Source organism: Lepeophtheirus salmonis, chromosome 6, assembly GCF_016086655.4.
Source record: "Lepeophtheirus salmonis chromosome 6, UVic_Lsal_1.4, whole genome shotgun sequence".
Taxonomy (NCBI): domain Eukaryota; kingdom Metazoa; phylum Arthropoda; class Copepoda; order Siphonostomatoida; family Caligidae; genus Lepeophtheirus; species Lepeophtheirus salmonis.
In genome coordinates this window covers 48,325,757-48,352,286 of record NC_052136.2, presented here as the reverse complement: position 1 = coordinate 48,352,286, position 26,530 = coordinate 48,325,757, and the positions used below count along the sequence as shown (strand labels likewise).

General features: G+C 29.1%; 1 protein-coding gene across 1 annotated transcript in view; it reads left to right on the top strand.

Annotated features, from left to right (window-relative positions):
* The window catches only part of LOC121120605 (atrial natriuretic peptide receptor 1), a 339,724-nt gene that overhangs the window by 12,380 nt on the left and 300,814 nt on the right, over positions 1-26,530 (top strand). Inside the window, exon 2 of the mRNA XM_071889625.1 lies at positions 13,249-13,866. Within this exon, the coding sequence (XP_071745726.1) occupies positions 13,458-13,866 (409 nt within the window). The 5' untranslated portion in view covers positions 13,249-13,457. The remainder of the gene's footprint in view (positions 1-13,248; positions 13,867-26,530) is intronic.

The window sequence follows — 26,530 nt, the reverse complement described above, 5'->3', positions numbered from 1 at the left end:
AAGCCATTGTTTGTTGGTTATATAGTCAAGTCTTTTGCTACTGCAATTGAATAAATACTTAATGAAAGTTATCAGAAATATGGCTAAATTTAGTAACAAATTGTATTAAACTTATTTATAAGAGTTATTTAAAAAAGTAAATTATACTAATCTTCAATAAGATTACAAATTATATAAGCATATACAAAATAACAATACACTTTTTTTAATCTAAAGTTCGTTCCAATTGCAAGTCTTTAATTTTGAGACTTGAAACTTGATTAGGACTTGAGTTTATATTTTGAAAATATGCAACTTGACTAAATCTCAAAATTAAAGATTTGCAACTGGAATGGGATCCGGTAGCTATGATTCACATTTCGACTTGGATTCGTAAGCTAGTTTATACTAAACTAAAAAAAAAGTTCAACCCTAAGGATTTTATTTTATTTATGACTCGACTTAAAATTGCAGTATACTTACTTTTTCGTTTCTCAAAATACATATAATCAAGAAACTAACTCCCTCAAACGACTGTTACATAATAATTGCGCGTCTAAAATAAAACTTTGGTTACTAACTGTCAACATATGCTTCATAAATTTGACTAGCTTATATATGTAAATGCTGCCATCTTCACATTGAGGTCGGAAATTTTTCATACCACCCTTTTATATTGAATAATATGATACCATATCTCTAAATAAATATAAATTCAGTACTTCATCATACGAGTATATAATGAATCATGTCTTAATAGTTACTCTATAGAACGATGCTTTAAAGAATGGATACATATCTAAGTATTGTATATATATATTTATGTATGTAGTACTGCTTACATTTTCTTTTTTGATGAATAAAAAGTCTAATATTCATCTAGTCTATATTTTTACTCTTATAATTTAAGAAAAGTTTTCTGTATCTGATTTTAAACATTTATCATATCAAGTTAAAAAAATTACTTGAAGAGACGCTATTTAATTATAAAGAAATTTATTTGTACTTTATTAAAAGTGTATTCCTACAATTATAGATAATTTATATAAACATTTTTGGGATATTTTTTTCTAAGGCTTTACATTATAGCTAAAACTATAGAATAAGAATTATATTACAACTTCAAAGATTTTCATATCAAAACAGGTCAATTTTGATTGATCTTTTCAGTAAATTTATTATTTTTCTTATGGAATATTAAAAAAAAAATTAATAATTTTTCCCACTTTTTCCCCAAAAAATCGATTTTCATCGATTTTTTCAGCTTAACAGTTAATTTTTATGTATAAATGATTAATAGATAAGCAGTGTAAATCTACCCTTGATACGTATATTGCTGTTGACACTGCAAAAATCCCATATTGGTTAACCGAATAACATTACGACAATATTTTTCTATTTTTAACAAGAAAATTAAAGTCCAACGTTCAATTACGCCATTTAGACTGAGGTAATCGACAATATATTTATCTTTGTTAAGAAAGTATACTCAATCACATTCACAAGAGTTTTTTATTGGATATATTAATAGAAGAAAAGTAAAAAGAAATATATGTAAAGTTATCGGAGCTTTCAATAGTAAACTTCTAACTTCAGCATAATAATGGTTTACTTATTGTAAATGATTCAGTATCTTAGGGGAGGGGTTCCCAAATTTTTCAGCCTGCGACCCTCAAAATAACGGTACCAGAGACTGACGACCTCCAACGACACTGGAGGGTTTTGTTATGTTGTGCACATCCATGCAGATGCACTATGCGTGCGTGTCTGTTCTCCCAGACAGCACGTGCCAAGGGACCCCACTCACTCGACCGACACACACAGTGAGATCGGAGCTCGTTACGTGAAGCACCCGATCCAACGTTTCATTGAGACTGTCAATAATTTTCAACTTTTTCTATAACAGTTTTGGCCAGTTACCGTGTGACTGTTGCTGCTGTAAATTGAACTTACACTAACTCGTGTCGTAAGATAAAAAAGGAAATTTTTCCTTTATGGAAGAAGAAAAAAGAAAAAAAAACTTATGGGGAATGTGTAAGCTATTTATTTAGTGACTCTTATTTTGAAAAGGGGGTTTACCGGAAGGATGTGATGTACTAAACTGCTGCTATGTCTTCTTTGTCTTCTTCAGGGTGAGGCCTTATTCAATAGAATAACTAAACGCTCGGCAACAATTCTATGGATTATTCTAATATCAACTCATTTTATAAAATAAATTAATAATTGTATTTGTTTTTTGGAATGCATTTCATGACCATGCATCTGTGTCTCGCGACCCCTTATGAGGTCTCGACGCCTGCTTTGGACACCTCTACCTTCGGGGTTGGAAGTAAATTTAATACAGACAAACATTAATAATGAGCTTTTTGCATTAGAGTGGAAGCTACTGACCATTTTTTATGGGACTGTCCTCTTTGAAATATAATATATTTATATGTAGTCGTTATTTCGGTTTGGGGATAACTATTTAGGATCCAAGTACCAAAGAGACGTTTAGTGAAATAGTGCAGGGGGTTTTTTATTATTGATTTTATGTATTTTGTATGATTTGATCTCTTTTTCTATTTTGTTTGTTTGTAAAAATTGAAAGAAAAACGAGAACAGCTAAATGCTAATAAAGGACAAGAAAAAAAATACATAAAAAAAAATAAGAAGAAAATGTTCAACTCTAGAATAATATACCTTTATCCTATTTCTTTTGTGGTGTTGAATGACAAGCATCATACATAATTAATTATCATTTATCAAAGTAATTAAAATTTCTATATTTGGTACATATCTAATTTCGTATAAATATAAAATTTTATTGGCGATACAAATACGAGTACAGTATTTCTTACAGTGTCCCTCTTTTTCTTTTTTAATATGAGTTGAACTAGACGCTTGGGAGATTTAATTTATTTTATACAATACTCTCTGTATATTATACTCCCGTTTTCTTCTTTGGTATATATTGGTATATGATATACATCATGGAGTAATCAGTGTAACTGGTGACTTCTTTTCATTCACAAAGAGTACACCCCTTCATACATGCATAGATTATTTTTTTCACCTTAGTTGGCTCATAAGTGGAATCAATGTCACTTTTAAAAAACTTTTACACAGCAATTAGCAATATTTTTTTGCAAAAGAATAGATGTTTCACTCAATTCAGTCAAATTGTATCACATCAACGAATACTCAAATAATATAAAATGGTCACATGATGAAATGCCCTAGTTCTATTAATGAACATTTTTTTAAATGCAAGGAAGAAATAGGTGATATTAATATAAATACCACGGAGTAAAACTGTGCTTTAAAAAAAAAAAGATTACATGTCTTTATTTTATCACCATCTTCAAAACAAACCCATCATGGACATTTAATGAAACCATTGCATTACTGTTAAGAATAATAGATAAGTTCTTTTTGATTAATTACTTCTTATTATAGCTATGTTACAGTGCTTTACTGATGTTGAAATGACGATCCACGAAAGGAGTAAACCTTCTAACTGTCAAAATGTTAAGAATATTTGTCTTCTCTTCAAGTGTCATAATCTTCTTTTATCACATAGAGTATTTATATTAAGTAAAACGAATATTGCTAATTTTATAGACATGATGAAACTTATGCACGTTGGAATATTAACAGAGTCAAGTCTTTGATCACGATACTAGACACATATGTCATTAAATACGAATAATGTTTATAAAAAAATGTATGCTTCCTTCAATTGAAGAATATACATTAAAAAATATTAAATTATTTCTATAAACTTGATAATTAGAAGAAAGCTACTTAAACATTAAAATCGGAAATAAGACTCTATAGGATGAATTAGCTTATAGCGCAGATATAAGACAGCCATAATATTTATGTATGTACGTATAATTTAAAACATAAATATTATACAAATATATGTGTGGTGATAACATAAAAGCAAACTGGGATTCTTTTTCGCAATATTGCGACAGTATGATAAACATATCCGTTGATATGAGTACTATAATTTATATTATAAAATTTAATAGCCACATTGAATAGACATGTGTTCAAGACTCTCATCTTTCATGTTCAATAAATTAATTCGTTGACCACTTTAAAAATTACATAATTATTTATCTATTTTCAAAAATTCCAGAGTGTTCAGTTTTAGACGCGCACACATGTATTACACTCATCTATAACTGCTTTGGTTTACAATTTATCACTAAACCAAAATTTATACAAATGCTAGTTTTTTCATCTTTAAGACTTTAGAACTCTAAGTTGGATTAAGTTACAGATGCAATATCTCATTTATATGTTTGATTTTCAACTTTATTCGAATTTTGTTTACGGTTAGTGCGGAAAATAGTCATATACATAAAAAAATTAATAATGCAAAATTTTATTTACCTACCATGTTACCTTTAAGTAGAACGTCTAGTTCAAAGTTTGTAAGGAGACGCAAGTTCTTTATTTAGCAATAAGGAGTAAAATTAATCATTATTTGGCATTTATAAATGATAAAATACATTATTCTATCCTATAAGAAATATTAATAAACTTTGGTTCTAAAGCTATCTTATGGAGCAAAAAGAGAGAACAACATGAAAAAAATTCAATCTATCCGTCTGAAAATATATGAAAATGATACGCACTTAACACAGATCATCAAATTTTCCTCTGTGTTTTCTCTATTTTTGTTCCATATGAGAATTTTTAAAAAAACACCTTGTAAGACCTTTTTTTATAGATTAAATAACTATATATTAAATTTATTTTATGCAAGATAACTAAAAATGTCATTTTAGTATTTATATTTACGAAGTAAAGAGTTTTGTCTTTTTTCATAATTTGATTGAGATAACCTTAAGATGACCTCTTTGGACAATGGAAATTTGCATAGGTAATTTTTATACTATATTAAAACATTTCTACATTAGCTATAATCGAAATTCGAAAAAAGTTGAATAACAAACCGGCTTAATGTGGATATATTATTAAGGATACAACATAGTAGATTCCTTATGAAAATTTCTCGTAGAATTACTCTAAAATCAATAACTTTTGAAATAGTTTATGCGTGATATTTTTATTTATTTAAACATTTAATGTATAAGTTTTTTTGTTTTGTTTTAAGTTCATCTATTGGCATTGCAGAAAATCATTTTTGAAAAAAAAAATTCACGGTATTGCACACAATCCCTAGGTCCAAGTGATTTATGGATGCAGCCAAAAAAAAAAATCAATTGATCTGCTATTACTCATTTTATAGATTTGAAAAAAAAGAAGATCAATCATCCACAATTAAATGATACCTTTATGCCTAAAAAAAAAAAACTAAAATAAAAAAATAGTAAATAGTAATACTAAATAGTGTTACTTCTCCTTGAGTAAAGCCCTTTTAAAAAGGGGATTCATGATCTTCATTTCCTTTTTTTTAGATTGTATCATTTACATAAAATCTAAGTATGCTGTCAATATGAAACTTTAAACGAAATAATTGTATTTTTAGGTAGATCATGTAGATATAACTAAAAAAAGTTAAATCAAAATTGTTCAAAAGCTCGTAATTAAGCTACATATGAAGAAAAAAAAATCTGATTACTATAAGTAGTATATACATTAATTTAATAATTATACATACATATTCAAAAAAGGTCATATCCCTATTTTTCTCCTTAAAGCCCATGGGTTAAAAATAACCTTACAATAGCTTTTTTTAGACATTTTTTTACGTCAAAATTTAAATATGAAAGCCTTACATAATCGATCAGTGCAATATTATATAACACACATTTGTTCTCTCAATGTAAACTCATACAAAATATACACATAATAAATTAGTATAAAGTACAAATTATAAATACCCGTGTTTATATAAGTATTATATTTCTGAAAGTGTATTGTAGATTAATTACAAATGTATATTTGTATATCTCAAAAAGATTTTTTATATATGTTTACGAATAACACTCTTTTACAAATTTATATTTAATAATAAAAATAGATAAACTGTAGTTATTTTTTTTAAATCATGGTCTAGCTCAAAAGTTGTGCCTTAAGATATTTATCAATAACTAGTGAGTGGCTGACTTATTTTAGATCGTCAAAGGAACACTAACAAAATATATACAGGGTGCAATTTCTATTTAATTTTATTTTAACTTGAATTTCTCCTAAACTAATAATCCGATTTTTATAAAAAACAATGTTAAATGAATGGTGAATAAAAAAAGACTATTATTCAATATAATCGTCTTTGGCGTCAATAAAGTTCTTAACTCAACTTTGAAAACAAAAGCAGGTCTGGATGACATTCTTCTATTGATTATTCCGGATCCTGAACATTAGTTCGGATTTTATGTTGTGAGAGGATCTGTTGGTTTATTTTTCAACTGCGTGCCATACAAAGTAGTCCATATGGTTGAGGTACGGTGAGTTGGAGGCCAGACAATGGGCCCAACAAAATAAAAAAATAAAATTCTGACAACCAGGTAAACGTTTAAATTTGGAATGTGGCATTTGCAGTTGATTCATAATCATCTTCAAACTTTTTCAGTTCCTTCATGACTCTCCAAACAATGGATTTGCCATTTTTTAAGATGTTTGCCATCTCGCCCGGTGCAGGTTGCAACCAGGACAATCTAACCTTTTCACGACTGTAGGATAAATACTTTTTTGATCAATTCTATTTGTTTTAATTGATGCCGAACACTTCCGGCTAGCCGCCAAAATAATAAAAAAGTCCTACCTGTATATACGCTCAAAGTTCGTTTTTAAACCCCGGCCGCACACTGGATATTATTTTCATGTACGAACTACCTCAACCTCCAAATTAAGAGAAATAATTTGAATATAATTTTTGGATTAATTTAAAAATAAATTCCTCTTTTTACTATTAATGCAAAACTACGCTAATTTTATTATTGATTAAAGAAGTCCTTAGAGATGTGGAAAAGAATCATTTCCAGCAAGTGTACTCTCCACAAATTAAAAGATACCGTAGAGTACATGGTTACTCTGAGAAACATCATGTCAGTTGATATGCTATCAAGTTTTTAAGTAAGGGAAGGGAACTGTTATTATTTTGCTGTTTCATCCCAAAATAGCTTTAATTTAACTGCTTTGAGCATATCGTTTCGAGAACGAAGGGTGAAGTTGTACAACATAAATTTGTATTTTATTGGATTTTTTATTGCAAAAATTTTATTTATTTATTTTTCAAACTCATTTGTAGTTTCAAAATCATATTTATTTAATAAATGTGGCCTCTATGAGAACTAGCCAGGTTTAAAAAAAACAATAAATAATTATAGACCTTACTAACTTGTGATTTTTTAAATTCTCGATACTCCACTAACAGGGGTTTCCTTAAAAATTACAATAAGGTTCATCATATTATTAATTTTGGTTTATACGATTCATTAATAGGACTTATTCAGCTTTTTATGTATCAATTTATAAAACTGAATATCCATAAAAATTCCTCCGATGGATAAAAATCGATATAATATTAGTTTAAAAATATTCAGTCTAATACATCGATACTTTGAACTCCATATTTAAAATTCATATTTTTTAATTTAAAAAAAAAAAAATTGACATTAAAAAAATTAGAATTAGCTGAGATATCAACTTATCCATGTCAACATACATTTGTTTCTTAAAATTTATTCTCCTAAACAGTCAAAATTTTAGATTTGAGAGAAATTATTTCCTTGATGACGTATCAAACAAGCAGAATTTGAAGAATAATTTCTTAAGAATATACTTGCTATCTAGAAATATTAAGTCTATTAACAGTTCTTTAACAATCCCCTTGAGACAATATAGATATGTTGCTAACAACATACTCTTTCTTTCCTTAATATAAATTTTACGGCATCGTTTTAAAGCATAACAAAAATATTTGCTTCTTTGTACATAATTATTTTTAATGAAAATAGTGCAGTCTATATCATAAATTATATTTATAACCCTTTCATAATGAATCTAGATATGTGTAACTTTTATTATTAGGTAATAAAGGGTCATACACACTCAATTAGGCAAACCAATGGCCTATAAGGACCTTTGTGTGTTAGAAATCAAAATGCATAGTTCTAATCTATATACAGTTACTTTAATGAGAAAATAATTGGATATTGTTAATTTGTCCTCATTTAGTTCGTGCAAACATTTTAATTTTCAATATAAATATCTTACTTATTAAGAAGTTATTCCTATGGAATGCCTTTTTATGTATCTGATTATGTAAATAACAATTTTACGTATATCGTTACTATTCAATGAATATAATCTTTATAAATTATTATGTAAAAATTAACAATTTTTGTATGTAATTAATAAAGGTTGAGTGGTTGAAATTAATTCATATTTCGATATTTTAAAGCGTAAGCAATTAGTAAAAAAAAACACCAAAAAAACAAACAAACATGAGCTTTCTAGCTTACATACAAGTTGAGAAAATGACACTTGAACGTGTTCGACGAATTTCTATTGGCACACTCCAGGACTCCCGTTTACGTCGTCAGTAACTAAAAAACGTTGGAGAGGAATAAGGGCTCTGTCAAAAGACCAAACAAGATCTGGAGGAGTTAAAAAAAAGCACAGGCAATCCCCTCGAGTCAATGAGGGCCCATACAGAAGATATCGGGGTTTTACGCCAGACTGTCCAGAGAGCTATAAAAAGTGTGTGGATAGCGTCTTGAGAGAATGAAGAGGCCATTTTTGACACCAGCAATGAAAAAAACCCATTCCCTCCGTTGCAAGACTCTTGTGGATAAGTCTGTAGAGCTCTTTTTTGACACTTTTGCCCCCCTAAAGCACCAATATCAACCCCCTTGGCTATATATTTCAGTTGCATGACGAGATCAGTAGTGTCCGTCATCCAAACACCAAGGCTCTCAAGGCCACTATAAGCCAACACTGGACGCAATGACAGAGAACTACATCGCAGTTGGTGCCAAGCCTTCTACCACTGTCTGGAAGCCATCATTGCCGCTAAGGGGCGCTACATTAACGAGTAAAAGAGGTCAAAAAATATCTATTTATTGTATTAATTTTATTGAAATTCTATTGTTAATTAATAACTGAATTTCTTGTTGAAGTTTAAAATTCAAAGGGTTGAGCATTTATTGGACCACTCGGTATGTTTGTAGTTTTTTTTTATCTAAGTCAACTAACCCCTCAGATTTATACATATATGTTCAGGATATTAATTACTTGGAGTTGCTGTTTTGAATATATTTTTATTTATGATGTTTTTAATAGAAGAAAACGAATAATTAAAACGTACACAACATAATAAGAAATAAATTTAGAGATGCTAATCTTTCATTAAAAGATCTCTCGCACCACATACTTTCCCCATCTATGTACATTTATTTGGGTTTTAAATTATGAATTGAAACAGATCTCGTCCTGGCACCTATGTCCAGAACAAAAAATTTCCTCATGTTTATATCAATTTATATGGGACTCTATAATATGGTTCAAGAGAAGGCCTACTCGGAGGATTTTAAGAGACATACTTCTGTTACGTCAAACAATTTACTTGAATTATTCTCCGATGACGTAGTTTTTTTTCTTTTTATTATATATGGTAATAGTTTTTTCATTGACACTTCTTTCAAAAAGAAAAATAACCCAGGAAGATCGAATGTTTACTCTAAACATTAATTTAGTAGGAGAAAATGATTCTCATGTTTTTACAGTCGTCCTTAAATCCAACAATATCTGTGGTAAAGTATCAATCCATTTAAAATTTAACATAGAATAAATAGCCTCTTTTAAAGTTGTATGGTCTCTTTCGATAAGCCCATAGCTCTGAGGATGATAGGGAGAAGTATGAATGTTTTTGTTCTAAAATTGTTAATGAACTTTTCCCAAATAATAAAACAAAATCGTCCGACTTGATTGGTTGTTATATAATCTGGATACCCATATAAAGAAAAACAATTAAATATTCGGAATCAATTTGATCATAAAAATAACTCACACACCACATATACGCTAAAAATACTTTTTTATCAAGAAATACATAAAAATTGACTAAATATTTTAAGCAAACACAAAAAAACATTGATGTTTATAAATTATAAAATATTAAAAAAATAAATTTTATGAAAGAAAAGAGCCCGCCCGTACATTTATCTTTGATCCAGCCCACATTCACAATAAACCCGACCCTGACTTTGAGTACAAATTTTTTGATATCCAAAAGAGTCCCAAAATATATTTTTATCCAGTTGAATTTGGGTACCTAGATTCATTTCGATCTCTTATTAATCTATCACTATTTAATTTTTAGATTTGACTCTTATGACTTTAATGGATTCCGTGCAAGATACCATAGTCATAATAAATCAAAAGTAATGATCATAACTAAATCTCAATTGTTAAGACGGGCATTATTCATTGTTAATATTTCCATACATTTTCTATCATACATTGAGTTGTTTCTCTATAAAATGTCATTGATGAGTCTTTTATATCCTGTGAATAAATGGAAAAGCCTGTTCAGAAATAGTTTTAAGTCCAGTAAAGTCTCAAGTCTTTTAATTTGAATACAAGTCACGTCTTCATAATATAGACACGAGTTATTGTCTCTATCTATGGGTATGTGCCTGCATATTTATATTAACTACATATTCAATAAACAATTGAATTTGTATACATATGTCTCTCAAAGTATATTTACTAAAAAAATATAATACCAACGTTATTACATATTGATATTGCTAGAAAAAAAGCCAAATGGAAAATTGATCGTCATTTGCTATAAAAATCAAGTTAGATAATAATTTAATCTATATAAGTAAAATAGAATTTATATGTGTCTGTGTCCTTTATGGGTGCCCATACTGCTGAGCCTAAGAAGGTATAATTTTGCATGCAAGGCTGCCTCTTATGAACTTGGTCAGGCTAAGAAGGGTACCATTTTTTGGGAGGGGGGTATATAAGGGGCCTTATTCCGTACTTTAAATACAAAAAACAATTATGTTTTTTGGAGCTCAAGGAGACTAGATAAGGGATATAGTTATGAACCAAAAAGTAACTGGCTTCTCAAAAAAAACTATACCAATATCAAATTTTCAACTATTCCAAATCAAAAAAATTATGGGGAAAAATAAAAAAATCGATGAAAATTGGAGTTTTTTTTTTTTTTTTTCAGGTGCAAAAAATTGGGTTTGTAATGGAATATAAGATTCGTAGATAAAATAAATTTTATAGAAATTTGTTTGTAAATTCGTTTGCATATAAATATCAGAAATAAAATTAATGTTTTACTAAAATATCTGCCATTTTTTGAATAATTTTTCAATTTTTTACTCTTTCTTTCATCAAACGTCAATTTTCAACTTTTACCACAAAACGATGCTTTTTGAACATAATATTATAAACTTCAATTTCACTGTAAGATTTTCAATTTATGAAACCTTTTATTATATGCTTTTTGCAATATTTGCAAAAATGAACCAGTTATCGAGGGTTATTTATTTTTTCGACGACGTTATTTCCCATAACTTTTTATTTTTGAAAATACGATAAAAATCTTTGTAGGTTTGTGTTTCTCTTTACAATTCCAATAAATGCTATTTATTTCTTTTTTTTTGCAAAATTAATGGAAAAATCGTTATTAAATTTTCTTAGCAAATTTCAATTTGACATTTTTTTGACGAAAATAAAGGATGGACTTTTCATCTAGACAACTATTATGATGCATATATTATATGTTGGTATGTTATTTGAAGTTTTTGGTACAATATAATATTGTAAAATTCATAATAATACATAAATTATAATGCTTGCCTACGCCGAAGGGGTTTAAACATTACGAAGAAATAATATGGACCATTGTCTATGTGATTTTGAGCTCCCTGCTTTTTCCCAGCAACGCCGGGTAATCGTTTGCTTTTGTGGTGAGTTTGAGTGTTTTTTGTATACAGTTTATTTTAGTATATCCTCTTATTTTTCTAAGCTAGTATCACATTTTACGCATTTATTTTCCTTTGTTTCATAAGTATACATTTTGCTCAAATTATTTTGACTTAATTATATTTGATTGATTGCCACACATAAAGTATTAATGGATAGTTTATGATTTTCCTATATACGCTTCATGTTGTACTACTATAAGTTCTAACGTTCTTTGTAAGCTATGTGGGTAATATTTCTTAAAAATGCTAATAATGATACTAATCTATTATGGTTAATAAATTTTTCACATTTAAAAATATTATACCATATTCACATAGCACTCAAAATTACAATACATAATATTTCTTTTGAGGATATATCCAAGAAAAAAACTGAACATTTTATATAAATTTTTTCGATTTCAATTTCTCCAAAGAAGCAAATACAATGTAGGATCCTTTTAAAACTATTTTTAATCTATGTTAATATATTGAAGTAATATCCAACCTGATTTTTTAAAAAATGACGAGTAATTTTTCATACTGATAATTTTTCTTCCCGGCAATTTTGTGAACTTCTAATAATAAAAACAAAATATTTTAATATTTAATTTATTAAAACAATATATCTTCTTATCTTATTTTTCTAGATAGTGTTTACTTACATAAAGAGTAGAGGTAATTGTACTTAAAATCCAATAAATACCGATTTTGAATGAAGCAACTAAGTTCAGTGATATTTAAAGGATATTACTAATTTTTTTGTATTTATTATCTTATAAATATTTTGAAAGTGGAAATAATAATTAAAAAAGTGACATAATTTGTTTTTTATTCCTGATATAAACAAAACTAATTAATTATTCTTTTAAGATGGATAAATTATTTTTTTGTTTTAAACAAAAAAATCATGTATCAAAAAACAGTAATTAACATTTCAATTTATACAATAACACATTTTATTAATCTAAAAAAATACTATTATGAAGACAAAAAAAGAGAGAAAAAAAGAACCTCTTATAAGAATTTAAAAATAATATATAATTAATATTAGGCCTACTTATTCAAGCAAACTAATTTCATTAGCAAAAAATTATAAAAATAAACAGTATTTCACTCCTATTATGCGATTATACATTCTTTCTATATCAATTGGTATCTTTTTATAAATTATTTTTTGTGTAAATATATTGCGTATAATGTACAAAATTAAATTCTTATCAAAGAGTAAAGATAAATATATAGAAGTAAAAAAAAATATTTAAGAAAAAAATCATTTTGTCCTATTTTAAAACTGATTTGATATAGAGTGTTACATTATTATCAAAAGTTATTGTCAATTTATATATAAAAATATATAATACAATTGTAGGATTTCAGATAGATCCATCTTTAAGTCATTAAAGTGCCGAAAGAAGGAGACGGAAACCATCAACGATACAACGAAGATACTTCAATTCAACTCATATCCTTAGTTTTCTACAACAAAAAACACCAAAAACTATGTATAATTATTTTGAAGGAAGGATTTTAGTCAACTAAGGAGGAAAAAATATACTTACATACAAATAATCACGGAAAATGAGATTTAATTACACTCTTCAATTCGCCTCAAAGATATATTATAATATCCTCTGTTTATTTATTCTGTCATCAAGATTCACTTATATCAGAGGTCTATATTGGCCTCTGGCTCCTCTTTCAGAAAATATATCCTCACCACAAGATGTGATAAGAGTTTCCATAAATCTACCTTACAACTATATATCAGAAAATAGAGAAATTGAGCCGTCAATTAAGAAGGCAGGGTCTGGAGTACTTGTGGGGTTTCAAACAGCTCAAAGGATTGGACTCCTTCCTCCTGGAGTTTATTTCAATCTTACTTTCCAAGATTCGGGCTGTAATTCAACGTATGGAACCAAGTCGTTCATTGAGTCTGTTGTATCAGGGGTGGATGTTATGTTCGGTCCTTCATGTGAATATAGCTTAGGTAAGGTGTTTTTTCTTTATAAAATAAGAATATGTCCAATGTACATAAGGGTGTCTTCTCCATGCTATAAAAACACAAGAAATATTTAAAAAAATTAAAATAAAAGTATTACAAATGTTGTAAAAAAATTAAATTTCACATATTTAAACTTAATGTACAAAATAAATCATATGAGTTTTGAAAGGTATTTGATACAAACATAGAAAAAAAAAATAGAGCCTATAATCAAAGACAAAAACTTAAAGTTTAAATTAATAGCTATTTTTATTGTGATATATTGTTCTTTTTAATTTCTGCTTGTAAACTAAAATTAGGAGCTACCAACTATAAAGGACACCATCAAATTTATTTTAACGGTTAAGAACGACTTGAAATTAAAGTTTAATGAAAACGATCCATCCAAGTTAAATATTGCAGAAATGTCATAAGTTTTTGTCAAGGATTATGAACTCTATGTTTTGTATAATATATTTTTGTATAACATTATCTTTCAAAATTATTTTAGACATTGGGTTTAAATCTGTGAAAACTTAAATTTCTACAAAACGTGAAAGAGAGGTAGCGCCCTCCAAAAGGTAGATAGTTTCAATTTTTCTAGTATTTTTGTAATTTGTTTAAAATTACAGGAATTTTATATATTTCTCGTTTGTATGGCTGAAAAATATGTATATTTTTTTATATCTTGTTTTGCCGAATATAACCAAATAGCTTATTCATACAGCTACACAATTCTAGAACAAAACCCTCTACGGTAAACGAAATATCCCTTAGGGCAAACATCTTTGAGGACAAATCTCCGCCTTTCCTCCAAATAAATATCAATAAATTTCAAGGGAGACAAAAAATAACAAATTTTGTATTGATATTTTGTCATTATTTTTATGTCAATATTTAACCAACTCATTGATAAAATTGTAGTAATATGGTGATATTTGATTAATAAAATATTCAAACTATTTATTTTTAGCTCTGATGTAGGGTAGGGAGGGGGTAGGGGAGAGGTTAAATCCCTAGAAATAGATCATGTATTTATACTATCTATGTCTGGATAGTTTGTGGTGTCTACATAATTACAGTGGTTCTAAAATTAAAATATGTTTTAAGTTTTTGGAACAAACCTAGAAACATAAATTGAAACTTAACATAAATATTGTATTCTACAAAATGAAACTTTCTTTCTTTTTCAAAAATACAAAACAGATTAATTCGTCATATATTCAACACAATGGGATTTTTATTGTATTTTTCAATCGTTTTTTCAAAAAAAAAAAAAAAAGAAGCCAGATATTGTACGTTTAACCCTAACTATTGGACAGTTATTCATTTTATATAAAGGGAATTGTTCATAGCTTAACAAGAGATAACTCGAGTTACACAAGACAACAATAAGAATACTAACAAAAAAAAAGAAGACAAATAAACAGCTGACAAGAAAATACATTTTTAAACAATTCTTTGTTAATTAAAAACGTATCAGTGACTGACAAGTGTACAAAAAATATATATTTTTTTGCAATTTTTCCAATGAACTTCTTATAAAAGAAATCCCATTTTTAAAGAAACAATTGTTAGTTTCTCAAATTATGTACTTAAAAATTACAAAAAATATAACATTACTCTTTTAATAGGTTGAAACGAGTCGTTATAGAACAAACAGCAGAGTTAATTATAATTAATTTCATTGGCAAATTAAGAGTAACATCCACCCTAGAACCCCGAATAAAATAATTTCATATATGTAGTACAAACATATATTTATATTAAAAAATATCTTTTCATTTTACGTCCAATTGAATAAGCATTCGCTTAGACGTTTAAAAAATATTACAACTTCTTTTAATCGATAAAAATATTGACTTTGAATATATGAAAATAAATGAACTGAAACTTAGTGATAAAATATTCCGTAGTTTTACTAATAAAACACCAGTAATCTGAAAAACAAAACAAAAAAAACAAACAAACTAATTATCTGCAAAATTTAATAACTGACATAATATTTACAAATATATATATTTATTTCCAGCAGGTAAAATTTTTCACTAATAGAGGTTTGATTTTGACCACGGCATTACCTTCCTAACACAAAAATTTATGATGTTATTTACTTTCAACTGTTGAAAGTTCTGCTCCCCTTTCTTAATCAATGTTTTGAATGTTGATTGGTTGAGTTAAAATAAACTCTTATTAAGTTGTAAATAATTCCAAACAATTTTTGAATAATCATTAAAAAGTTGGAAGATAACTTCTAACAGATTATGGGCATTTTTTATGTTCGTTTTTTAAACAAAAGATTGCTAAATACAAAAAAAGTAACAGATCTTAAGCCATTTAGAAAAAAAAAATACAAATCATTAGTAAGCTAAGGACTATAATAATTAGACATGAAACTTAGGTTATTATCGTTCACCATAGCCCATAATACTATAACTCATATTTTAATGTATGTAAAAACTGAGGAAAATATAATTTTCTTTATTAATAAAACAAAAGTACAATCCTTGGAATTATTATTAAAATCAACTCGTGTTTTCTTCAATCTAAAAGGATGTTCCATTAAAAAAATGAGTGCATTTCATAATGTGACCAAGAGGTGCCTACAATTTGTGTGAATTGAGTGAAACATCAGTTGTTGTTTTAAAAGAAAAATAACTTAGTAGTTGTCGTGAAGAAGTCTTTAAAAAGTAAAATTGATTCAACATAAGAGTTATCTAGCGAATAAAAAACCATTTATGTATGTATCCCCCTCAATTTTGGCCCCTACGATATACCTCTTAAAACATTGAAAATCATTTGCTTTCCTAAGTTTTACACTGATTATATCATCAAATTCAAGCTTTTCACACAGAAAAAAATATATATTGTTACCAAAATCATACTTCTATCATAAGTATGCCCTCTTAAATCAGTGATTGATGTTTTTAAATATATGAGCGCCACCTAGTGGTTAAGATTTTAAAAAGGGGCATATCCCGCTAACCGGTTGGTTAATATTAAAATTATGTTTTTGGATGTGTTACATTAACTGCATACATACCCTTTTTAAATATTTTTTCACATAATTCAACCATGGGTTTGTTAAAATATAATGGTAATACTATACACTATAAAATAAAGGAGTATAATATAAAATCAATAAAATCTTGCAAACGTTTAGTTCAGCTCATTAAAAACAAAAAAAAAACAAAAAAGCGAGTAGCCTTTTTTAAAAATATCAATATGACTTAAAATTAGGTATAACAACGAGCTGGAGTATTCCCTGGCTCATCAAATCATATATTTTCTTCCAATATTCTATTATTACTGAAAACATATTTTTAACGAGAGGATGTCTTAGTATTGAGTGAGTAGATACGTGTGAGTGTGATCATGAAAAATGGAGACTAACATCAAGGATTTGTTTGAGAGTTATCTTCTATATCATTAAAGTAAAAAAATTATGTTCGTCGACGTCTAATACATCCAGGGAATGTTGGGTACGACCGCTAGTAAATATAATATAAAATATATTGAATAAACTAAACTCATATAAATCTTTAGAAAAAATTATTCAGTCACTTACATATTATATAAGTATGCAAAAAATAAAAATTTATTTAACAATTAAATGTTATATCCACTCGATTTAATCAAATGAATTAGTTTTTATATATTTGCCTATATATATCGTCTATGACTAATGATCCATGAACAAAAGGTTGACTTTTTGTTCAAATATAAGTTTATTTTTCGACTTTTAATGTTCATTTGAATAAAACTATATATTTATACATTTAGGGGAGATCTGGAGGGGTTTACTAAAATTAAAGAATTTTTGTATACTTTTATGTGAAATGGTTGTTACTCATTTGGTTGAAAATAATATTTTTTAAAGGTCTATGGAATTAATAATATTGAATATTTAAAAAGATACATATTAGGAATTAAGTTATGTAAAAGTAGTGTTTCGGTTATAACAAGTTCGGATTCCATAGAAATCTGAAAACTAAAAAATTCAATAATTGGCTTACCTATACCTGCCTTAAAGGATTTGAAGGCATTGACCACGTGCCTGGGGAGTCTTTGTTACTGTACTTGATGATGGTCGCCTTCAAGGAGTTGATGCTGTTCTGTGAATTTGTGGAAACCTTCCTCTCTATCTCCTCCTAAAATAAGTAGTCCATGTGATTTATATAGGAGGAGTTGGAAGGCCAGGTGTGGAGACATTAAAATGACACCTTCTCTTCAATAAACAAGTTTAGGATACTTTAGGCGTTGTGAGAGGAGGTCCAGTCTTGTTGAAACAGGAACTTGATACTATTGGTCAAGAGATGCTAATATGATGGCCAACGTGCCGAGGCTATTCTTGCATGTGAATGAGGGCATAATGAATAAAAACCTAGCTAAACTTATCACAAATTGGTTTTGAGTTATATTGTCTTGATTACGTAAAAATTAAGTTTTTCGTAAATTATTCATTATACTACAAGTTTTAAGACCTCATACAGTGGATATTTTTTAGCAAGTTTCGGCTTGTTTAAGTTACACGTGCTTCGAGTAATTGAGCTAAAAGTAGAAACTTTTCTAACTATCCACAATTTTCCGTGAATATCAATCTATTACTCTTTTGATATCAAATAAAAAATATCATACTTACACCAGATAAACCTTAAATCAATACTGTACGCACTCAAATGCAAATATACATGTTTGAAAAAAAAAAGTTAATACTTTGTTAGTTCTAATGTTTCATAAACATTTATTCGATCAGTGAATTGCCTATATCTTATCAGAGAGTAATTTTGTTGTCATATATCAATATATATTGTAAAAGGCAAAGAATGTATTTCAATTATATCTCAATTTGGTAGATGAATACAAGTTCCTTGAGACAAAGTGCAGATTAGGTCTACTGTAAAGTTTTTAATTATGTTTATATCCAAGTACAAATGATATATTTGTATATAGTAGATTAGCCATAAGCAACTGATGAGATGAATTACTATTTTTGTAACAGTAATCCGTTCATAATATTTTTTTTATTCTTGAGCAATTTACTTAATCCATATCCTAATATCTATGTATGTACAAGTAGTTAGTTTCATTATGTACATAAAAAGAGTAATCTAATTAGACATTTGTCTTCATTTGGTTGGCTTAATTTGGCATGTAAATCAAAGAAACAACATTATTCATTAAAAAAGAAAGAAAAACTTTGTGCAACAGTGTAACTTTTTATAAAATGTATCTAGTCTTTTTATGTTTCAGTACAAATTTTTTATAAAAAATCGTTGGTTAGTTAACCCTGACAACATATACAAAGTTTGGCAGCAAAACATTGGACCTTTAACTAATATCAATTTTCTCATGAATATACGCAGGTTTAATTATTATTTAATAACATTCTAGTTCAGATATAACCATTTCGTCATCTCTTCATCATGAATGAGCAAAAACCAAAATGCAGCGCATCTCAGATCTCATTGATGCTAAAGTTGAGGTAGCGAGGAATATCGACATTGTGAAGTGCTACAGGAGCCTGGTTTTCAAGGTAGTCCAGATTAAGAATGATGGAGAAGACTTATTCTGTAAAGCAAAAATTGGAGGACACAATTGAAAGATGGATCCCGAGTTCCTGTCCAGCTTGGAGAAGAAGATCAACCACCAAATCGTTAAATTACCTCGCTAACAACTTCTCCATTGCTGCTAGGACCATCAAGAGGGCCGTGAAGGGCAACTTGGGATTTTCTTTATACACGAGGACCCCACGGCACCTTCTGAAAGAGGATGTGAAGGCCAGGAGGCTCAAGAGTTAACCTTTTGCTCCTCAACTCTGTATGGTATATATATTTAGAAGATTACACATTTTGGACTGGAAAAATCCTGAGATTTCAAACTTACGGATTATGCTTAATGCCCCTTCCTGAAAAACAAATGGTTTTGTACGATAGACAATAGTTTCACACTTCTCTATTTATAAATTAACTTCTTCATTTTTGACATCTCCTTGTAGGGAATGAATTATGACTTTTTGGTCAGAAATTTTGAGATTTCCAGAAGAGTCTTTTTTTGATGTTTTAAGCTTTTAGCTATTCCTTTGATTCCTCCATCTTGTTCTGCTACTTTTCTAATTACAACATCAACTTCTACATGAGCAAAGTCCACGCCAATCTTCAAATCTTTGTTAAGGACAACAAACATAATATTCAGCGCCCAGGCAAACATAAATGTCTTGAAGTATACAGCTTAAGGGTCCAAATGATTAAGTTTTCTACTTTTTCATAAGTAGGACGCTTAGGCAAATGATTATCATCAATCTTACTTTTAATAGTTTTTGCAGCTATACCTTTTTTTAATACATTCAGATCAATATATTAAGGGCGAGACTCACTTCAGGATTCTTTCTTTTTTAGCTATTAATTTCAAAAGAAATAAGCTGAAAAACTTTCAAGAAATCACCAAAAAATATATTTACCTATAATTTAAGCAAAAATTTATTTATTTCTTATTATTTATTATCACAACGTTCTCACACACTAAAGTATTGTAGCTCAAATAACAGTTATTAATTATTTCGTTTAATATGTGTACACTATCAGTGAACAAAAACTCAAAATAACGGGTATTTTCTCAGATGTGGAGCTGAAAGAAGTGAAAAAATTCCTACAAAACAAAATAAATTTAATTTTTTTAAATGCAAAAATTGCTTGAAGTTAAGTTGAGTGTTTTTTTTTTTGTTTATTTGAAAGTTGGTTATATTTAATAAATTTATAAGTCCCCGAAAAATACAATTTCTTTCCTGATAAGCAATTTTTTAAAATTTAGAAGAAAATTTATAAATAAAAATGAGGAACATATTTGTCAATTATTTATTGACAATTTTTTTTTCATTATCTAAAATTCTTCAATTTTTAATTGTGTACTATATTTCTTGGTATATATAAATATATTTCGTGTACAAGTTTTATAATATTTATAAGTAAATTATACAAGGTGTTACTCAAAAAAAAAAAAAAAGAATTTAATTATTGTTTGTGTTTTTTAAATGAATAATGAATAATAACTTGATAGTTATTATTCTCTTGTACATTATACAGCTCAAATCCCCAATGTAATATTACTTGTAAATGCATAATAATATTAATAGATGAAAAGAAAAAAAATATTAAATCAATTAAAAACAAAAACAATGTATTTTGACTAATGATCTTATTAAATATATATATAACAATAAAATTGCTACTTGTACAGTTTTTTTAATCCAAGTAATAGCTTTTACTGAACTCACAACTTCTGTACAATACAGGTGTACGCGTCTAAAACTGAACACTCCTTTAAATTTTACGGCTTGATGGCTTGACTAGGGGTTGTCTTGTAGACCTTAAGACCAAAATCTTTCTTAACTAGCCGGTCCATGGTCCTTCTGCTGACATTGAACTCCCTGGAGAGGCTGCTGACGGTAACCTTGCCTCCCTTGTCATCGACATACTTTTTCACGGCAGCAACCATTTCGTCCGACCTTCAAGGCATTGACTTAGATCTTGTGGTTGCCTCAGGAGTCCCTTTGGCTACCGAAATTGTGGTGCGGCTGTAGTTCAGAACCTTACAATTTCAGTGGGAGTTTTTCCCCGTGCCCAAATTTCCAAAATTGCTACTCGACGTCTCTCCATATTATCGGCTGTTGTTTCACTGTTGCTACTTAGATTTTGCTGTAGTTTTGTTTATAACTAGTCAAGACCCTTGCCTCCAAGTATAAACCGGTTTCAACTCAATAAAATTACGAATATGTTCATGGCGTAAAATTTAAAGGAGTGTTCAGTCTTAGACGTGCACACCTGTATATAAATATTTGGGTCATAACATGGAAAATGGTCACGAGGAAAATATTTGATTCAAGTTTTATATATGTGATATTTGACAGTAAACTACCCTACAAATGTATTTTGAATCTATAACTGAATCCAACTCTGAGATATGTGGCCTTAAAGATGGAAAAAATAGAATTTTGATAAATATAATATAAACCTAAGCAATGATAGTCAAATAACTAACATTACTAAAAGCTATTAGCTTAGTAATACTTTTATTTTAATTTTTTTCAAAATTTTAACCATTTTAAAATAAAATTGTAGAGTGGAAAATTCATGGAATTAGAAGTAGTCGTGTTATTTAGAATTTTTTTAATATTACTTAACCTAAAGTAAGTTTGTTTGGTGGTGCCCGGGATATTAAGCAATTATAATTAATTGATAACTCTTCTGCTTTACATGAAACGAAAAATACAGACCTTAAAATTTTAGAAATTATTGTCATGTTGGTTTTATGAGTATGAGGATGCTAATATATAGGTATTATGTATATATCTTTCACGCAATGAAGTAGTTGCTATATTCTGGGTTAGAACCGAACTTGCAGTATCGCAGCTGCATCCATGATCATCAAGAAACCTGCAGGAGTTCGACTTGTTTAGATAATATTAATAATTCATCAGATCGAACAAAAATACAGCAATTTCACTCTTGCCGTAGCAAAACTACGTCTTCCAAAATTCTTGGCGATGGATCTGGAAAATTGGTTTCGAAGAATTAAGCTGGATTTTTTGATTAGAATTATCAATGAAGAACAGACCAAATATTGTTTAATGGATTCAACATTACCTGAGGAAATTTTTAGGTCTATATCCCCATTAAAAAAGGAAGTTCTCATCTATCATGGTTCATAAAGGTAATTTTACAGAAATATGGTCTCTCATCTTCAAATTTTTTTTTGATTTGCTCTGCGATTCATCGGAATTTTCCCCTGGGTAGGTTATAGATGAAGTTGAGCATCTCCTTTACGAGGAATACATTCATGATTTGCGAAATCATTTACTAAGGGAGGCCCTCATAAGAAATGAACTTAACAATTCACATATTTCCACTGTTGAAGACTCGTCTGCTTCGCCTCCTATCAATCATGTTTTCAAAAAACCTCTTCACACACGTCCAAATTTACTAAATCTGAGGAGAAAAAAGATATTTGCTATTATCATTTTAAATTTGGAATGAACGCAACTACCTGTTCAGGAGCCAGTTGCCATTATTATGTACTTGTTTCAAAAAACTAAATTGCCCTCGGTTGCACGGGACCGAGGATGTAAATAAACAATCAAACTTCTTTTTGATCAAAGACAATTCAATGTTGATTAACTTTCTGGTCCATACAGGAGCACAAGTGTCTTTTATTCCATTTAAAAAATCTAAAAGTCTTGCTCGAGAAAAACTCTCCCTTATTATTGGATATAGAGGAGCTCTCGTTGATGTTATTGGTACAAAAGATTTAACTCTAAATCTAAAAAATCTAGGAGATTTCCAAAGGAAATTTATTGTGGTACAAAGTGGTCGTCCAACTTTGGGTGCATATTTTTTATACAATTTTAGATTTAGAATTTATATTTTCAATAAAAAGTTATTCCGAGATGAACTGTGCTTCATTACAGAAATATCGAAGACTCGAGAAATCAAATCGAAATATAATGATGTCTTTGATAATAAAAGTTTCATTGAAACTTATCTGGCACACGGAGTTGAACACCATATCAAGACGAAAGGTCCTCCTTGCTTTGCGAAATCACGCAAGTTAGATTGTGAGAAGTTAAATTTTATACGAGACGAGATCAACAAATTATTGAAGAAAGGAAACCTACGATCGTCTTCTTCTAATTTTTGTTCCTCTATTCACGCCGTTCCAAAATCCAAAGGAAGCTGGCAAGTGTGCGGAGACTATTTTCAATTATAGGATGATAGACCTTGATCGGTATCCCCTCCCAAATCTAAAAGAGTTGGTGGCTAATCTAAAAAGTATGACCGTTTTTAGTAAAATGGATTTACACTGAGAGTATAACAAAATACATATGAATAGCACTTCTATAAATACAACTGCAATCATTACGCCATTTGGTTTATATGAATAATTGAGGATACTTTTTTGTCTTAAAATGCTGCTCAGACATTTCAGAGACTCATCGATTCAATTCTACGAGGAATTCCAAATGTGCTTGTTTACCTTTGATGATATCCTTGTCGCTTCGGAGTCGATAAATGCACATTGGACAACGTTGAAAGTAGTTTTATAAAGACTTAAAACTGCTGGTGTGATCCTCTCCCTTGAAAAATGTAAGTTTTTCATGAAATCGCTAGACTTCCTTCGACATTCTTTTCATCAAAAGGTTTTAAGCCTCTACAATGTAAGGTAACGGCAATCCAAAAAGTACCAACTCCAAAATCAAAAAATGAACTGCAATAGACTTTTGTGCATGTCACAAAATTACTCTCAGTTCATCGAAAGATTGTCTCAATAGACAGTACATTTGTACCCCCTGTTACAGAATAATGTAAAGTTTAATTGGAATACGAAACACGAACACGCCTTTCAATGTATTAAAAACAGTTTGTCTAAAAGTACTCAACTTGCATTTAGAGATAGTTCATTGCCTTTAGCCCTGACGACTGATGCATCTGATACAGGGATGGGAGCTGTTCTCGAGCAAAAGGTAAATGTACACCGGCAACCACAAACCTTTAGTCACTACGATTGACATTTGCAATCTTTCTTGGGCACCAAGACAGTTCCGTACTTTTGCATTAATAGCAGAATTCAATTGTTATATCGAACACATTTCTGAAAACTGCAGACATTCTTTCTAGAAGTATAAATAATATCTGCTGAGCCCGTGGCACATTAAATTTCTCTGTTGCTCCTTCCCTGAGTACCAAGGAACCTCCTTATATACAAAAATACATCCTGCCTCTCAGGTTGTATATTTGAAATACTGGGCCTTAATGCAGTTAAACTGCACCGCCGTCGCATTTCTATACACGAAGAACCCCTTCCAATATGATAGAATAAACACCCGCCCATGGATTTTTGGCTGCTGGCCCCTGAGGCAGGTTAAATTCTTCCACTGCCGCTTCCCTGACCATACAAAACCCTGCTAATATCCAATATACACACCAACCTTCAGATTGTACCGATGAATTACTAAAAATGGCCTTACTGCCATGGCCTTGGAGGCCAAAAAAATTGGTACCAGTACCATATCTCGAAGATTAAGAAGCTACATTGAAAATTTCCGCAAAATCCAACTTTTGGATTGGCTGCGATTGGAGGACAAACACAACACCCACATATTGAAATCCCATTTACTATATATAGTAATTTTTGTACATTTATTAGAATTTCCTATAATAGTGTAAGCTCGATGAATATTTTTTAGCTATGTAAATGAAGTTATGATTTTTATTAATCCCACTAAAAAAAAATTAAAACACTAATTTATAATTTAAAAATTAAATGACAGCTTTTATTTGCTGAGGTGATACATTTTATATTTGTCTTTAAATGAAAATAAAATGAGTAGTTTAGTGTCTAATAATGAACAAATGTAAAATTAAATTTTTCCAACACGTTATCAACTTTTGCTAGTTTTTTTTGTCTGATTATGAAACAATGATAACGATTCAAGGACCTATGAAATTAAATCCACTTATGCATAAAGCAAAAAAAAGAAAAAGATAATACTTCGATTCTTATTAACACCTTCATTAAAATAACATCAATTGTTTATTTAGTATTTAATCAGATATATGACTTGAATATAACCTTTAAACGATGTTTGGTCAGAGTCTAATTTTATAACTACATAATAATTCATTAAATTGTCAGTAGCTATCTATTACACAAATTTATTAATGGATTATTTGGTACTCAAAATAGTTTTTGTTTCGTTTTCAAGAGCAAGGGTTAATAAACATAGATTAAAATTTTACTTAAAAAAATTAAGGCCATCTGCTCAAAAATGATATTAAGTATATTGATATATGTGAATGTATATTTGAAAAAAAAATTAAATGGTATTACGATAAAGAGGTATTGTTTAGAATATAGTTTCTGGGGAGAAATTATATCGTGGTGAGGTCAAAATTAATAAACCTTACAAATTTATATAATAACTATTACACTTAGTCTAAAAATTGGGGGTCCACGTCCTAATATTCAAAGATAACTGATATACACTATCAGGAGGCGGGCAATATTGTTAAAAATGGGGAGGGTAGTAACTAAAAAATAACCAGGGCTAGCATGGACAGAAAGTAAAATTTTATTTAGAGTATTACAACGGAAGGGGATTCAAACTACATTCAAAAGACATGCAACTGTGTTTTGTTTATATCAGGATCATTAATGAACATGATAATGAAAATTTTATTCGACAAAAGAACCTCTATATAATATAACCCGAGTGCTCCATTAAAATATGAACACTTTGAATATTAAACTTCAACAATATATAATTTCTTAATTAAGAATATAATTTCAACAAAATGAATACTATAAATACATGTGTGCTTGAACTCTCTTAATCATTAATGTAGCCTCCCTTATCGGCGATGATGGCTTCCAGACGGCACCAGAAGGACTGTCACCCACTGCAGATGTAGTCCTCTTTCATGGTGTCCCAGTGCTGGCTGACAGTAGCTTTGAGGACCTTGGTGTTTGAATGACGGATACTACAGACCTTCCCCTCGACATGCATCTAATAGGAGTTTTCAAGGGGGTTTGCATAAGTGCTATAGTGGCCAAAAGTGTCAAAAAAGAGTTCAAAATTACTTAAAATACTCATTAGAAAGAACCTTGCAACGGACGA